At 36.6% G+C, this 17,562-nt stretch overlaps 1 protein-coding gene and 1 non-coding gene across 9 annotated transcripts in view; both read right to left on the bottom strand.

Moving 5' to 3' along the window:
* RALGAPA1 (Ral GTPase activating protein catalytic subunit alpha 1) overlaps positions 1-17,562 on the bottom strand; it is a 258,245-nt gene that overhangs the window by 181,481 nt on the left and 59,202 nt on the right. For all 8 annotated transcript variants that reach the window (XM_045799896.2, XM_087858978.1, XM_087858977.1 and 5 more), the window contains 2 exons: positions 17,321-17,560; positions 7,303-7,500 (listed from right to left, as the gene is read on the bottom strand). In XM_045799896.2, coding sequence (XP_045655852.1) covers positions 7,303-7,500; positions 17,321-17,560 — 438 coding nt within the window. The remainder of the gene's footprint in view (positions 1-7,302; positions 7,501-17,320; positions 17,561-17,562) is intronic.
* Positions 16,134-16,240, bottom strand: LOC123794303 (U6 spliceosomal RNA). The gene has a single exon (XR_006780180.2). It is a non-coding gene; the product is annotated as a U6 spliceosomal RNA (small nuclear RNA).

The raw sequence follows: 17,562 nt of genomic DNA on the forward strand, positions 1-17,562 counted from the left end.
GTGAAAAGCCACAAAAACAGACATTTCACCCAGAGTTGTTCCCTTTTTTAAGTTTCTTTCTAGTTTCTTCCTGCTTTTGATCACTCACCAATATTTTCAAATAGTTGTTTTTTTTTTAATATTTTTGTCTAGAGCTTATAACTGCAATATGCAGGAGGTTTAGTCTAATACAAACTACTCTGCTCTTACCAAAGTACTGAAATCAGCTCTGTCTCTGTAGCTAATACAATACACAATAGTATGTTGCACTAGAAAACTCATACTCCTATGATCAGGTATCTTCTGAACATTTCTTCCTGAATGACCCAAAAACAGCTTCAACTAAAAATATTTAAAATTTAAGTTTATTAACCATGTCCTCTCCATTCTTACCAACCCCCTCTGGCCACCATAGTAACCACCACCAAACCAGCATTTTTAAAAATCCTATTCATCCGTGAATGGCAACTACCCTGTTGCAAGAGAAACAAACTTGAGACACCTCCCAATTTCTCATTTCTCTTACCCAATTAATCATCAAGGCATATTGATTTTACCACTAAAGAAGCTTATATCTGTCTTCTTCCTTATATTTCCACTGCAATTCCACCATCCTGGTACTTCTCTCTCCCTTTCAAACATTGCTAATATTTCCTAACTAGTCTCCTTGCTTCCAGGCTGGCCTCCAATCTACCTTCCATTCTGGGCTTAATACCATCTTCTGAAATACATAAATATCCGTGCCATTCTTGTATTCATAGCCCTTCAAAGGCTTTCCAGTATGTTTCTAGAATGTAATCCCAGTCACTACAATAGCATACAAGTTTCTGAAGAGTCTAGTTCTTGCCTATCTCATCACCTGCTCTTAATTAGAGCCAAATATATATATTTATGTAATAAAATGTAGGGTCTCTCACATCTTTGTAGATGCTATTCACACCATGTGGTTCCTTTCCCATTTGTTACCCTTCATATTACACTACCTCCTCCACAAAGCCTTCCCTAAGTCTAAGCAGAGTTAGGGATCCATCTTTCACACTCTAAGATCATAGCAATATTTTTTTGTAATACTTATTTTGCATGTTTGTCTTCTTGCTAAACTATAAGTTATGTGAAGGTAGAACAGATGTCTTTTCATGTTTTCTATGTATAATACTATGTCATTTGCAGATAGTGACAGTTTTACTTGTTCCTTAATAATTTGGATGCCTTTTTTTTTCTTGTCTGATTGCTGTGGCTAGGACATCCAATACTATGTTGAATAAAAATGGTAAGAGTATAGACATCCTTGTCTTATTCCTGATCTTAGAGGAAATGCTCTCAGTTTTTCACCATTGAGTATAATGTCAGCCATGGGTTTTTCATATATGGTCTTTATTATATTAAAGTATGTTCCTGGGTGGCTCAGTTGGTTAAGCAACTGCTTTCAGCTCAGGTCATGATCCTGGAGTTTCAGGATCAAGTCCTGCATCAGGCTCCCTGCTCCTCTGCCCCTCCTCCCTTCATGCTCTCTCATTCTCTCAAATAAATAAAATCTTCAAAAAAAAAAAAAAGTATGTTCCCTCTAAACCTACTTTGTTGAGAGTTTTTATCAGATGGATGTGGAATTTTGTCAAGTAGCTTTTTCTGCATCTATTGAAATGATCATATGGTTTTTATCCTACCTTTTGTTAATATGGTGTATCATGCTGATTTGCAAATGTCAAGTCATCCTTGCATCCCCAAAACAAAACTCACTTGAACGTAATGAATGATTCTTTTAATGTATTTCTGAATGCAGTTTGCTAATATTTTGTTGAGGATTTTTGCATCTATGTTCATCAAGGATATTAGTCTATAGTTTTCTTTTTTTGTAGCATCTGTATATGGTTTTGGTATCAGGGTAATGCTAGCCTCATAGAATGTATTTGGAAGGTTTCATTACTCTTCAATTTTTTTAATAGTTTGAGAAAAACAGGTATCAACTCTTCCTTAAATGCCTGATGGAATTTAACTGTGAACCCATCTAGTCTTGGACTTTTCTTTGTTGGGAGTTTCTTGATTACTAAAATCAATTTCATTACTAATAATTGTTCTGTTCAGATTTCCTATTTCTTCCTGATTCAGTTTTGAAATACCGTAGGTTTCTAAGAATTTATTCTTTTTCTAGGCTGTCCTATTTGCGGGCATATAGTTGTTTGTAGTAGTCTCTTATTGGCCATTGTATTTCTTTTTTATCGGTTGTTACTTCCCCTTCTTCATTTCTGATTTTATTTATTTGTGTCCTCTCTTCTTCTTGATGAGCCTGGCTAAAGTCCTGTCAATTTTGTTTATCTTTTCAAAAAATCAGCTCTTAGTTTTATCAATCTTTTCTATTGTATTTTTGGTCTGTTTCATTTATTTTTCCTCTGATCTTTATTATTTCCTTCCTTCTAATAACTTTGGGCTTTGTTCTTCTTTTTCTAGTTCCTTTAGGTATAAGGTTACATTGTTCATTTGAGACTTTTCTTTTTTTTTTTAATTTTTTTAAAGATTTTATTTACTTATTTATTTGACAGAGAGAGAGAGCCAGCGAGAGAGGGAACACAAGCAGGGGGAGTGGAGAGGAAGAAGCAGGCTCATAGCGGAGGAGCCTGATGTGGGGCTCGATCCCATAACGCCAGGATCACGCCCTGAGCCGAAGGCAGACGCTTAACCGCTGTGCCACCCAGGCGCCCCTAATTTGAGATTTTTCTTGATTATTCAGGTAGGCCTGTATTTATATAAACTTCTCTCTTAGAACTGCTTTTGCTGTGTCCCAAAGATTTAGGAATGTTGTCTTCATTTTTATTTATCTCAAGGTATTTTTTTCCCCTCAAGGTATTTTTTTCATTTCTTCAGTGACCCACTGCTTATTTGGTAGCATGTTGTTTATTCTGTATGTCTTTGTGTTTTTTCCATTTTTTCCCTATAATTTATTTCTAGTTTTATAATATTACGGTTGGAAAAGATGCTTGATATGATTTTGATCTTCTTAAATTTACTGAGACTGATTTTGTGGCCTAACATGTGACCAATCTTGCAGAATGTTCCACATGCACTTATAAACAATGTATATTCTGCTGTTTTTAGATGGAATGTTCTATACATATTTGCTTAAGTCCATCTGATCTAATGTCTCATTCAAAGCTAATATTTATTAATTTTCTGTCTGGACAATCTATCCATTGATACAAGTGGGGAGTTAAAGTTCCCTACTATTATTGTATTACTGCCAGTTTCTCCCTTTATGTCTGTTAATATCTGCTTTATATATTTAGATGCTCCCATGCTAGATGCATATATATTTACAAACATTATATGATTTTTCTGGACGGTTCCCTTCATCATTATGTAATGCCCTTCTCTGTCTCTTTTACAGTCTTTGTTTTAACATTTATTGTGCCTGATACAAGTACTGCTACCCGAAGCTTTATTGATCATTTCCATTTGCATAGAGTATCTTTTCTATCCCATCACTTTCAGCCTGTATGTGCCTTGTAGGCAGCATACAGATGGGTCTTTTTTTTTTTAATCTATTTGATTACTTTATGACTTTTGATTAACATTTAGTCCATGTACATTAATTATTGATAGGTATGTTCTTACTGCCATTTTGTTCATTGTTCTCTAGCTGTTTTTGTAATTCTTCTCTGTTCCTTTCTTCTTTCTTGCTGTCTTCTCTTGTGATTTGATGACTGTCTTCAGTTTTGTGCTTGGATTCCTTTACTTTCTGTGTACCCATTACAGGTTTTTTGTTTGTGGTTGCCGTAAGGTTCATGTATAACCCCCTATGTATTAGTCATCTATTTTAAGCTCATGGTCACTTAAGTTCAAACACATTCTAATGGTACTACATTTTTACCTCCCCTCGCCACATATTACGTATTTGACACATATTTTATGTGCTTTTATTTTGTGTATCCCTTACCCAGTTATAATAAATATAGTTGATTTTACTTTTTTCTTTTAATCTTCATGCTAGCTCTATAAGTGACTGACCTACTTCCTTTATTATATGTTTGCTTTTACCAGTTGTAGGAGTGCTGACAATACGGACTCCACTGTTGGCCCTCCATCTTGTTCATATTTGCTTGATGACCTCTCTTGGGGTGCATGTTCCAGGCCCTTGGAGATTAATATACATACTTTAGAAATGCCTGCCAAGGCTGGGATGGGGGAAGCTTGCTTTGACCACCCATGGATCTGTCAGAGATGATGCAGTCTTTACCCTTCCTGATGCACAGGTGGCACCACAAGATCGAATTAAAAGGTTAGCTGTCAATTAAGCGCATATGAACACTTTGATCACATAATAATGCCCTTCTACATATCTCTTGCTCTATAAAATCTATGGACTAAGGTCTAGACTTTGTGGAGGATGGCTGTAGAGCACCTGGATCATCATCAGCTGTACAGCGCCTGATCACCTCATCAGTAAGCTACCCTGAATAAAACTCTATAAACTGTATAGAGTTGCCTTCTTTGATTTCCAGTCTCAAAGTGTCTTCTCAGCTTGGGGAATACTTTACTTCCCTCCCCTACCTTCCAACACCAGTGAAATGTTTCCTTTCATAACTTTTTTTACTTCTAGTTATGGTTTTTTCTCTTCTGCATAAAGAAGTCACTTTAACATTTCCTATAAGGCTGGTGCAGTGGTGATGAACGCCTCTAACTTTTGTTTATCTGGGAAACTCTATATCTCCAGTTCTGAATTATAACCTTGCCAGGTATTCTTGGTTGTAGGTTTGTTTTTTTTTTTTTTTTTTTAAGATTTTATTTATCTATTCGACAGAGACAGAGACAGCCAGAGAGAGAGGGAACACAAGCAGGGGGAGTGGGAGAGGAAGAACCAGGCTCATAGCAGAGGAGCCTGATGTGGGGCTTGATCCCATAACGCCAGGATCACGCCCTGAGCCAAAGGCAGATGCTTAACCGCTGTGCCACCCAGGCGCCCCTGGTTGTAGGTTTTTATCCTTTGAGCACATGAAATACATCAAGCCCTTCCCTCCGGCCTGCAAAGTTTCTGCTGAAACCTCAGTTGAGAGTCTTATAGATGTTCCCTTGTGTGTAAGTTGCTTTTCTCTTGCTGCTTTTAAAATTCTCTATAACTTTTGACATTTTAATTATTATGTGTCTTGGTGTGGACATCTTTGGGCTCATCTTATTTGGGGCTATCTATGCTTCCTGAACCTGAATGTCTGTTTCCTTCCCCAGTTTAGGAAAGTTCTCAGCTGTTATTCCCTCAAATAAGTTTTCTGTCCCTGTCTCACTCCCTTCCTCTGGGACCCCTATAATGCAAATATTAATACTTTTGACGTTGCCCCAGAAGTCCCTCACCCTATCTTATATAAAATTCTTTTTCCTTTTGCTGCTCAGCTTGGATGATTTCCACTATTCTGTCTTCCAGATCACTGATCCATTTTTCTGCACCCTCCCCCCGGTTGCTCATTCCCTCTGGGGGATTTTTCATTTTTCATTTGAGTTATCGTATTCTTCAGATCTGATTTTTTAAAAAGTATTTTCTATCTCTTTGTTGGAAGTTCTGAGTTCATCCACTCTACTCCTAAGTTCAGTGAGTATCTTTATGACTATCACCTTTAACTCTTTCTCAGGTAGATTGTGTAATTCCTTTTCATTAGTTATTTTTCTGAGATTTTTTTTCTTGTTCTTTCATTTGGAACATATTCCTGTCTCCTCATTTTATCTGACTCTCTGTGTTTGCTTGCATGTATTAGATAGGTCAGCTACATCTCCTGGTCTCGAAGGTAATAGCCTTATGTGGAAGGTGTCCTGTGGGGTCCAGAAGCACAATTCCCTCCTCCCCCAGTCACCCAAACCAGGTGCTCCAAGGGTGTCCCCTGTGTGTGCAGCATGCACCCTTCAGTTTTTGAATGGGCTCTGACTGCTTGGCATTCTGGTAGGCAGGGATGCCCCCCAGGCCAACTGGTTGCAATGCCCAGCCAGGACTACTATGGGTCCCCTGGTGGGAGGAGGTGGACCCTGGTGCAGCTGGCTTAAAGGCCCAGTCACAGTGTTGTAGGTGTACTGGTGGATAGGACCAGACCCCCTGGGCAGAAGTCACTTCGGAGGGACACCAGTCCCAGCCAAGGCTGCCCAGTGGGTAGGTACGGCAGAATGCGAGCAGTTTAAGAGAAGGTCTGCCAGAGGGGAAGGTTGATTCTGCAGGAAAATGCCAGGGCGGGATGACTGGTGCTAGCAAGGTAGGCAGAGAGTGTCAGAACTGGAACCCATAAACATTAAGCTAGCAAGACTAAATGAGGGCAAGAAAGAGTTTCCATTTCCAAAGAAAAGTTCCTACAGATCCCTGCCCCTCCAGCATACGCCCTAAAATCAGTCAATAAATATCCTCATGTACGTCTCGGGTGCTCTGCAAACTGCTGCCTCTGTGCTGGATCTCAGAGTGTGAGAGACTGTGGGTGGGACCTTTACGAGCATTGTCTCAGTTTCCTATAGCCCCCTAGCTGTCCCAGAGTTAAGTCCCAATGATTTTCAAAGCTCCTAAAGTTAAGCTCTGCGATTTGCAAAGCCAGATGTTGTGGGGGTCTCATTTTCCTGTGCAGATCTCCAGGGTAAGGGTGTACGACATGGTGCTTAAATCCCTTGCTCCTCGGGGAGGATCTCCGGACCTGTGCTATCAAACCACTTGTGGGTCACCAGACTGGGAGTTTAGTTCCCAACCTGACCACACTTCTGCCACACTTCACCCTTCTCAGGGTGGTTTCTTCTCTTCTCTTCTTTCTTTTCTTTCTCTTCTTTCTCTTTTCTTTCTTTCTTTCTCTTTCTTTAAGTAAGCCCTATGCCCAACGTGGGACTTGAATTCACAACCCCAAGATTAAGAGTCCCTCTACCAACTGAGCCAGCCAGGCACCCTGTGGCTTCTTATCTTTAGCTGTGCAAGAGCTGATCTCCTAGTTTTCAGGTCTTTCTCAGTGAGAGTTCCTTTTTATGTAGCTGCAGTCTTGGTGTGTCCGTGGGAAGTGGTGAGCTCAGGATCTGCCTATACTCTGCCATTCTCCTATCAGGCTCAAATATGACACCTTTTAAAATGGCATCTAATTTTGATCTACACAATGAATTAAAGAATCAATATACAATCTCAATATTAATTTCTTAAAGTTGTGACATCAAAGAGCTTTAGGACAGGGTACTGTGATAACTGTTACATTATCTAAGTTGCAAAATATACTAAAAGCTATCTTTAACCTTCTATTTATTGAGTATATGAATGTCAACATGTTACACTTTTTTGGAAATCTAATCTATTAAACTTATACTAAAATATGTTAAGTGTTATCAGTTTACCTCTTCTCTCTTTTCTCCTTCTTCCATTGAAATAACATGGTCTGTGACATTGTCAATACAAGGTAAGTCTGAAGAAGAGATCACAATTTCTTCAGGCTCTTGCATAAACAAAGGTTTTTCTTCTTGCTGGATCCATTCTTGATACACTTTTACCACTTTTCTCATAGCTGCTGCTTCACAAATTGGTAATAAAAATGCCTAGCGAAAAAAAAAAAAAAAGAAAACACACATAATGATACATTTTACTTTGCCACGAACCACTAATACATACATTTTTATCGTTATAAAGTATGATTTTTAAAGAGTAAATGATTTTTAAAGAGTTAAAGTCAACAAATCCATTGTCAGAAAAAGCCTTTTGTTTCCAAATAATTTGTAAATATGTTGACATAGAAATACTTTCAGTAGGGATGCATGGCTGGCTCAGTCAGTACAGTATGCAACCCTTGATCTTGGAGTCATAAGTTTGAGCCCCACATTGGGTACAGAGATTACTTAAAAATAAAAATCTTAAAAAAAAAGAAAAAGGAAGAAATGCTTTTGGTAGATAGACATGGATTTCAAGTGCAAGAGCAAAGATTTGTTTCACTTGTACTATCTATCTCAGAATGAAAATATTCCTTGTTTCATGAAGTAACTATGCTCCTACAAAGCTCAATGTAAATATCACTTTTCATAATAAATCATATTTTTGTAACTTTTTTTTAGTTTACTACTAAAATAAATTTTGATATGAGCTTAACTAAAAATTAAATGATTCCAAGAAGTAATACAAATTACATGAAAAAGGCAACTATAAGCACATAAGAAAAAACATTGCAGCTTTATTTTATTTTACATATAATGTTAAATAAATAAGGCAAAATACTTAAATAATTAAAAGGAATACGTTACAATTATTCTTTCCTTTACGTACTTTCTGGGTTCCCTTAACTATTTTAAAAAAGTAAATATTCTCATCACAAAAATACTAGATTTTCACAAAAAAACCTTTTTTATACAGTTTAGACAGGCAAAAGTAAAACAATAAAAGTACTCCATCCCACAACCCAAATTCCTTTCATCATGCATGTTTGTGTTCATGTGTTAACATTTTCACCGGACTTTCTCTTTACCAAAAAGAAAAAAAAAAAAAAAGGAATTAAATCGCTTTTAATTTTTCCTTTTACAACCACTACTTATTAATTTCAACGCTAAAAGTCACAAGACCTTTACCTAAAAACCTGGCACTTCCTCCTATACAGCTCTCACTAGGTGTATTTAATGATAATCATGGGCTCAAATGACTTTATTTTTATCTGAATGAAACTAGCCAAGAAAATCAGCTTTCCAAGATAATGATGAAAAGTTAATGTGTAATATCAACAGGATATTTAATAATAAATAAATAAAAGGATTACCAAACTATATTATTAATACCCTAGCAATCTACATTACTTGCTACTTTCTTTCACCTAACAAAACCATTCCAAAATTCTCACTCTCATATTCTAGCAGCCTAATGGTCAATGGCATGATTTGGATCATCACTGTCTGCTCTAAGAATATTTATTTTATAATTATAGCAACAACTCAGCCTTCCTTAAAAAGGTTCAAGGGATAAGAAAAAAAATCTCAATCTCAAAGAAATTCTATTCTCAGACACTGAAAAATGAGCTTTTTAAAATTGGCATGGAAACCCTCTGCAGTTCCTGCTCAATTTTACTGTGAACCTAAAACTGATCTAAAACATAAAGTTTAATCATTTAAAAAACAGTAGTAATCTCCAGAGCTAAGATATTTATTTAAGCATAAATTGTCACACTATATTCCAAGTGGGTTGATAAATACACTAAAGCCCAGAGTGTATATAACCTTTGTCCTTATAAGCCCCAAAGTCTGATTTTGCCAACACACTAAATATGGATCTTAAGGAAAGACTGGTATTAGCCATGGCTAAAAAAACTGATACATAAAAACCAGAGTGCCAATTTATACATTTACGATGAGAAGTAACTGTCACAGAAACCAGAACATTCAAATCCATATATCAGCACCTTATCCCTATGAAGAAGCACCACTCAGACATCAATATTAACTGAAAATAAGGCAAGTTATCATTCAAAAAATATTTCTGAACCTATGTACTCAGCAAATTTTCTATCTGTAGATAGATCTACATGAGGTCATCTCCAGTTCTGATTCTATGACCATGAAACTCGTACACAACCAAAAACTACATGGAGAACAAATCAAAACAAGAGCAGATAGAAAAATCCAATATTTAATAGTATTAGCTTAAGATAATCATTGATCTAGTTTTCTAACAACTGGCTTCGCCAATAGGATGTGATTTACTGGTAGCTACGACTCTCTTCTTCAGTGAAAAACAGTAACAAAACATGGTGGTTTCCGATATTTTTAATATTCTTTTATTATTAACCAACCCAGACTATGATGGACACATTCTTTAAGATTTAATCAAGTACAGTGAGCATTTAGCAGACCTGGGAATTTTCTGTCTTCTTAAAGCAATGGTTTGCATTTTGGTCCTACTCTACCACATGTTAGCAAGAATAACACGTATTCTAAAATAAGAGTTACACTGCTTTGCAATTTTGCAAACATCTTTAACATTTAGTTTAATAAAAGATGGTTGGATTCTTTTATTTGCTTGCTTCCTCATTCAATCTAATACAATATCACATATCAGGCATCTCTGGAAAACTTCACCATATACTTGTAAGAAAATGACAATGGAAAAAATAAATAAAATCTTAGTACTGTCATGAAAACAGTTTTGACCTCATGTACCTGTAAAGGTCCTGGAGGCTTCCCAGAAGCCTAAGACCACAGTTTGTGATCCACTGCCTTAATGTGACTCTGGGAAAAAAATTATATATATAATGTCTATATATAAAATTGTGTGTGGGGGGGAGATACAGATGTAGATATAGATATAATCTGTGCTGTTCTTAAAGGTTAAACTATTGATGTTTATATTTACCTCATATCAAAATACTTATGGGCTCCTCATTGTAGTCTCCAAGTAATGACAACATAAAGCACACTGGGGTTACTTATAAAAGAGGGGCTTAATGCCTAGAGTGCATCTATAGCTATTCTGCTGGATACGGAGAATAATTTTATCATTTCAAATGATTTGGGAATTGATGCTTTACAGTTATATCTTTATTTTAAAGACACATAACAATATAAATGCCTTCATCTGAGATAGAATCATTATACTGGCCCTAAAATAATATCATCAACTATGTTAACAAATTATTTCGAGACTTAGCTCCTAGAAATAAATGTTAGCCCTCAGGTAGCAATGATAAAGTACTGGTACCCAACAGTTACAGAACAACTTCTTTTTTTTTGAGAGCACATGTGCGTGTGAAAGCTGGGGGAGGGGCGGTGGGAGAGGGAGAGAGAGAATCCCAAGCAAGCTCCACACCCAGCACACAGCCGGACACAGGGCTCAATCTCAAGACCCTGAGATCACAATCTGAGCTGAAATCAAGAGTCGGATGCTCACCTGACTGAGCCACCCAGGTGCCCCAACAGTTAACAGAACTTCTTGATTCATTCACTAAATATTTACTAGGTGCCTACTCTATGCCAGGCACTAAGGATACAATAATAAATGAACAAGAGAAGCATTCCTGGAGGGTAGCAGGAAAGATCAGAATTTTAAAAATAATTTTTTAAATAAATATAAAATTCAGAAGAGGTACTATGAAGAAGAGGACAATTTTCAAAAACATCATAAAGTACTTACTACCTGTGTGTGTGTGTGTGTGTGTATGTGTGTGTGTGTGCGTGCGCGCACGTGCATATGCATGGAGGCACTCTGTCTTTGAGTGGGTGGGTGAAGGTGGTCATGGAAGACTTCTCTGGTGTAATCATATTTAAGTTGTGATCTAAAGGAAGAGTAGCGGTTAATAAAAAGAAGGGGGTGGGGTAGAGAGGAAAGAAAGTAAGGTCGAAGGACAAAAGTTAAGATAGGGAAAATAGTAATTGTGAAACCTGTGGAGATGGAATTATTTGAGAAATGTTAAGTAAATATATTTTACTTACCTATAGAAAGACTTATGCTCTAGCTGGGGCGGCTAAGGGCAAAGTCATTGTGTACAGCCATGTACCTGATAATTAATGGGAAGTATTTTTATCTATATTATATTGTGGAACATAGGAAGCTTCAAAATAAGGAAAGAAACTATTTCACGAATTCTCAATTTTAAAGATTTATCAGGAATACTAAGCAGGTAAAAAAGCTTTCCTATGACAATCTAATCCTAGAAATTGATCCCTTTTCAAAATATGAATGATTCATTGGTGCTACCACACTAAAATTTACTTTTCCTTAAGTTTTGCCTTAAAAATCACTTCTTAAAAAAAGATTTATTTATTTTAGAGAACACAAGCAGGGGCAAGGGGCAGAGGGAGAGGGAGAGAGGGAATCTCAAGCAGGCTCCAGGCCCAGCGCGGAGCCCAATGTGGGTCTCAATCTCAAACCTGAGATCATGACCTGAGCCAAAATCAAGAGTCGGATGCTTAACCAACTGAAGCCATGTAGGCACTCCTCAGGTCATAATCTCAGGGTTGTAGGATCGAGCCCCTCATTGGGCTCTGTACTAGCCCTAGAGCCTGCTTGAGATTCCTTCTCTCCCTTTCCTTCTGCCCCTCGCCCCCCCCACCCCTCTTTAAAATAAATAAAAAGAATTATCAGAATAAAAACATCTCAGAGAACTTCAGGTCCCAGCAATATCATTTAAAGATATTCTGGAATATTCCTGCATAAAACATCTAAAAAAATACAATATACCTATTTATATTAATGGCTCAGCTTGTAAGGATATTCTGAGTCTAGAACAAAATTGAGTATTAATCCAGAGAGGCAAGTGAGCAATGAAGCTGCTGGGTGCTGCCTTGGACAGCCTACAGAGTATTGGCTTAAATAGCCACCTGTACAGAGGGGAGAGACAGATCAGAGTCCTACATGTAAAACTGACACCAATGAAGGCTACATACTCAATACAAAGGCAAGCTAGGAGGGGAAGGCAAAAAACTCAACTCCAGAGGAGAGCCCATGATGAAACTTGTCCATTGACTTGGGGTAGGGGAATACAAGGGAAGAATAGCCTTTCCTGCAAATTCATAGTCTTAGGCTGGTCATCACATAACTTTGAGTACTGCAAAGCAGGAAGAATCATAAGCTGAAAAATCTAATTTAGAGTAAACCTGGCTGAGGTCCTGGCTGGTTCATACGGTAGAGCATGCAACTCTTGATCTTGGGGTCATGAATTCAAGCCCCACATTGCGCATAACAGACCTTACTTAAAATTTTTATAAATAAATAAATAACATAAACCAAGGGTGACAGGACTACCGAATACCTGGAGAAGCAAGAGCAATTCCTCTCTGGAGGAACACAACTTTCAACCCAGGTTTCCAAGTAATTCCCACAAAATTCCAAAGAAATCTAAGTCCGTAATACAAAAACCCAAAACAAACAAACAAGGGTGAATAAACAGAAACAACAAAAGACCGAAATTTAAGTGGAATTAGAAATATATTTTTAATATGTTTTAATTAAGAAAATGAAAATGAGTATGAATAAAGAATGAATGAGCCACAGCAAAAAGTGGAAAAACCACCAAACTCAAATTTTAAAAATTAAAATATAAGGAGCAGGGTTAAAAACTCATACTCTTGGAAGCAATTCCCTTATTGAGTTTTTAATCCTGCTCCTTATATTTTGCAGTAGTTTGTGATTTCGGAAATTTAGAATTTTGATTCTGAGTTTTTGTATCTTATGACTTTTTTTGCTGATCTGGTTGGTTAAAAGTTGATTCCTTCAGAGAGGGGCTGCATTTGCTTCTCCTAAATGCAAAGAGACACTACCAACCTCTCATTAAACTGAATTCTTGATTTGAGGTTCAAGCCAGCCACATGATATGAACACAGAGTGTAAACCTGTGTTACACTAGCTTTTAGTTCTCGTGTGTCTGAGGAGATTTTTGTTGTTATTGTTCTTTCTTCTGCATTTAAGTATGGGCATTTTACCTCACTTTTAATGGGTTGAGTTTATTTAATTTAGCATTGCACGGACAATATGTACTCTTTTGAAAATACAACTTTTGTTTAGAGTTTTACTGTTGTTCCCCCTGTCTTGCCACAGTAGGTCCATGGAAACCAAAGTAATTGGTGCCAAATGAAAGTCAGCTTTATTGTTCCCACTAAAACCTCTCTGAGTTTGGATTTCATATTGGTTTTTATTTTTGAATATTTTTTCCTGCTTTTTGGCTCATCAGTGCATTTAAGAAGATTGATTAAATATATTTTTTAATCTGCCATTTTGTCTTTTCAATCAAAAGGTTGGTTGGCTTGGAAAGTGAAGTATATATGTTAACATTTATATAGTCACTAAAAAAAGGAATAAAGTGTAACTTTCAAACCAAGTGACAGGAAAAGGATACAAAATGAGAAAACATCAATTTAAAAGAAAGGGGGAAAAAAAGACAATAATGAAGCCAAAGAAATACAGACATGATAAGAAAAAAAAAGACAGTATCAATAAATCCAAACATATCAGTAATTATAAATATAAATATTCCAGTTAAAAGACAAAGATTTTTCTTTTTATTCACAAGGAAGTTTAATAAAAGGTCGGCTCACCTCCCCACTCTACCTGACTGCCCTGCTCCGTCTTTTTTGCCAGTTCCCCTTTCTCTGCCTGCCCCTTGCTTGCGCTCACAGGTCTTTGTCCTTGGCCTTCTTCTCTTCATGTCCTTCCTGTTTTCCCAGGCTGACCTCATTCACTCATATGGCTTCATGTCCAACAGGTTTGCCAGTGAATTCCAAATCTGGATTAGCAATCCCAGCTTCCCTCTCCCACAACGTTACATCCTTCTCCCCACCGGATACCTTCACTTGGATATGCTCCAGGTGTCAGCTGGTTTAAAAGTGATCTCATTACTTTTCCCCAAAACTTTGCCCCAAACCTGTTTCTTCTCTAGGATGCTCTTTCTTTAGTAAAGGTTCGCACCTCGTTACCCAAGACAAAAATCTCAAAGTCAGCCTAGGTCCTCCAACCCCTTACATTCAGATATTCTTCAACATTTTATAAAGACAAAGATTTTTAAAAATCAAACCATATTTACAAGAGACATGCAAAACCTAATGATATAAAAGGGTTAAAAATTAAAAATTAAAAGATTATTTGAAAAATACATGAGGCGAATACTCTTTTTTTTTTAATGTGGGGCTTGATCTCACAAGATCAAAAGTCCCACGCTCTATCCACTGAACCAGCCAGGCACCCCAGATGCTAGTTCTTAATAAAAAGAAAGTGGTGTAAATCTACTAATAGTAAAATAAAAGAGACCTTAAGCAAAAATAATTTCCACAGATGAGAAGGGCCATAAATAAAATGTTTAATTCACATTGAGATATAAATTTTAAACTTTGGGGCGCCTGGGTGGCTCAGTCGTTAAGCATCTGCCTTCGGCTCAGGGCATGGTCCCGGCGTTCTGGGATCGAGCCCCACATCAGGGTCCTCTGCTGGGAGCCTGACTCTTCCTCTCCCACTCCCCCTGCTTGTGTTCCCTCTCTCGCTGGCTCTCTCTCTCTCTGTCAAATAAATAAATAAAATCTTTTGAAAAATATTTTAAAAAATAAAATTTTAAACTTGTATGTACTTAATTATTAATTACATAGCTTCAAAATATCCAAAGAAAAATTTATGGAGATACAAAGAAAAAAAACTGACAAATCACTGTCAGAGTATAAGATTTTAACACACCCCTCTCAATAACTGTGAGGTCAAGCTGACCAAAAACCTTAAGTAAGGATATAGAAAAGTTCAGGCTTTAATGATCATTGAACCCAACAGAGAAGCATATATTCTTTTCATACAGAACATTTATGAAAACTGACTACAAACTGAACTATAAGTTTCAATACATTTTAAACAATTAGCATCATACAAGCTATATTCTCTATCCAAAAGAATCACATCAGAAATTTGTAAGAAAAAGGAAAATCAAGAAACTGTTAGGCAGATACAAACTGCTAAATAACTCATGGGTCAAAGAAGGTATTCACATGAAAATTAGAAAATACTTACAAGTGAATAACAACAAAAATGTTATATATCAAAATTTATAGAATGTAGCTAAAATAGTACTGAGTGTAGATAGCCTCAAAAAACTTTATATGAGAAAAATGTGAGACTAAAATTAATTAGCTAGTAAAAAAGAATCAAGAAAAGTAAAAAGGAGGAAATAACAAGGAGCAAAAAAAAAAAAAAAAAAAAAAAACCAAAAGAGAAAAACAAGCATAAAACAGAGAAGACTAACAGCCAAAAGCTCGTTCTTGAAAAGACTAATAAAACTGACAAACCTCTAACAAGAATCATCAAGAAAAAAGAACAAGGGACAAATAAAAACAGAAATGAAGAGGGGGAACAAGAATATAAATGCTTCAGAGATTGTAAGAGAATGTAATGAACTTCTTGTCAAATTTGAAAACAAACGCAGTGAACAAATTCCTAGAAAAATAAACTTACACAAAGGGACTCAAAAACTCAAAAACCCGAAGAGTTCTAAAAGTCTGCTTTAAATTCTCCCACAAGTAAAGCACTCCAACATTATCAGCCAAATACCTTTCCTTTTCCATTTGTCAAATATTCTATCAACACAAACCTTAAACTTGGCAACTAGAACCACTGCCAAAGCTGGAAAAAACGTTATGGCAAATTTTTTATTGTGATATTTACTTTATTGGGGTTGTATGAAACTGAGTCCATTTGTATATAACTATATACATTGTGTACTCATTAACACAAAAATATAGAACGCTTCATGAATTTGCTGGTGGTCCCTGTGTAGGGACCATGCTATTTTCTTCGTCTCATTCCAATTTTTAGTATATGTGCCGCTGAAACAAGCACAAGGCAAGTTTGCTTCTTTAACTTAGGTCAACAAAACTAACGCTGCTTCATGCTTCGTTTTACATATCAATAAACATGTGTACAAGGTGAAGATTTACTTTGTCTAGACAGCTTCCTGGTATGTGGAGGCATGTGGTATAGAATAAACAGCACTGACATAGGAACCAGGGTCTGGGAGTTTTAGTCCCAGATCTACCACTTGCTGTGAGACTTGAAGCATCCCCTTCAGCTACAAAACTCAGTGATGTTTACCTGCAAAAGTTAAGTACCTTTGCTATCAAGAGCAAATGACTAGTTTTCATAAGGCTTATTTGCCACAAAATTTCTATGTAATTGAGAATGTGTACTTACGAATTTCTAGCTATCTTTATGTGAAACAGTTTTTATTCTGTTTCTTTCTCTCCCTTTCTTTTAGTCCCCAAATATCTGTCTTAGGCAAATTTAACTTCAGAATGCCTTAGAGGACAAAATTGAGCCTCTGAAAGGAGGATAAAGGCAATGAAAACATTGCTTCTTCTATTCACAAACCACTTTTTGATTGTAGAGAATGAAAGATAAAATAATTTTGCTATAATTTACTAATTAAATGGTAGGAAGAAAAGTTTCAAACCATAAAACTAAGAAAATTGTTCTAATAACAGGAGTATGGGGGGGGCGCCTGGGTGGCACAGCGGTTAAGCGTCTGCCTTCGGCTCAGGGCGTGATCCCAGCGTTCTGGGATCGAGTCCCACATCAGGCTCCTCCGCTATGAGCCTGCTTCTTCCTCTCCCACTCCCCCTGCCTGTGTTCCCTCTCTCGCTGGCTGTCTCTATCTCTGTCGAATAAATAAATAAAAATCTTTAAAAAAAAAAAAAATAATAACAGGAGTATGGGGGGAGGTGGATAGTTATAAACTAAAATCATGAAAAACTAAAAAACGTAAATAGAAAATATTAGAGGACTAGAAACAATAAATTTCAAAAATTAAATATAAACTTTAAAAAATTTTTATTAAAAATTTTAAATAGCTGGAAGCCAGTATATTCAACATTAAAAACCAAAGTCTATGTTACAAATTACAATTACTGAGAGGCACTTTACCTGACGAAATATCTCCGTGACAAAGTTTACGTTACTTCTTTTAGAAGAGAAAACTCTGCGAACTATTTCAATGTCTGTGAGATGTTCCTCATCAATACTGCAGAGACTGGAAGAGCTAGGTTCTCGCTCCGTGAGAGTGCTTGTATTGGAATGCGACTGTTCTGGCTCTGTAGTTCTATCTGCTTTATCAGCATTATCATTTTTATTTTCTTCTCTGGATACCAAACTAGCAGCTGCTCTCT

Source organism: Ursus americanus, chromosome 35 (assembly GCF_024610735.1).
Source record: "Ursus americanus isolate L20-20 chromosome 35, mUrsAme1.1.p, whole genome shotgun sequence".
NCBI lineage: Eukaryota > Metazoa > Chordata > Mammalia > Carnivora > Ursidae > Ursus > Ursus americanus.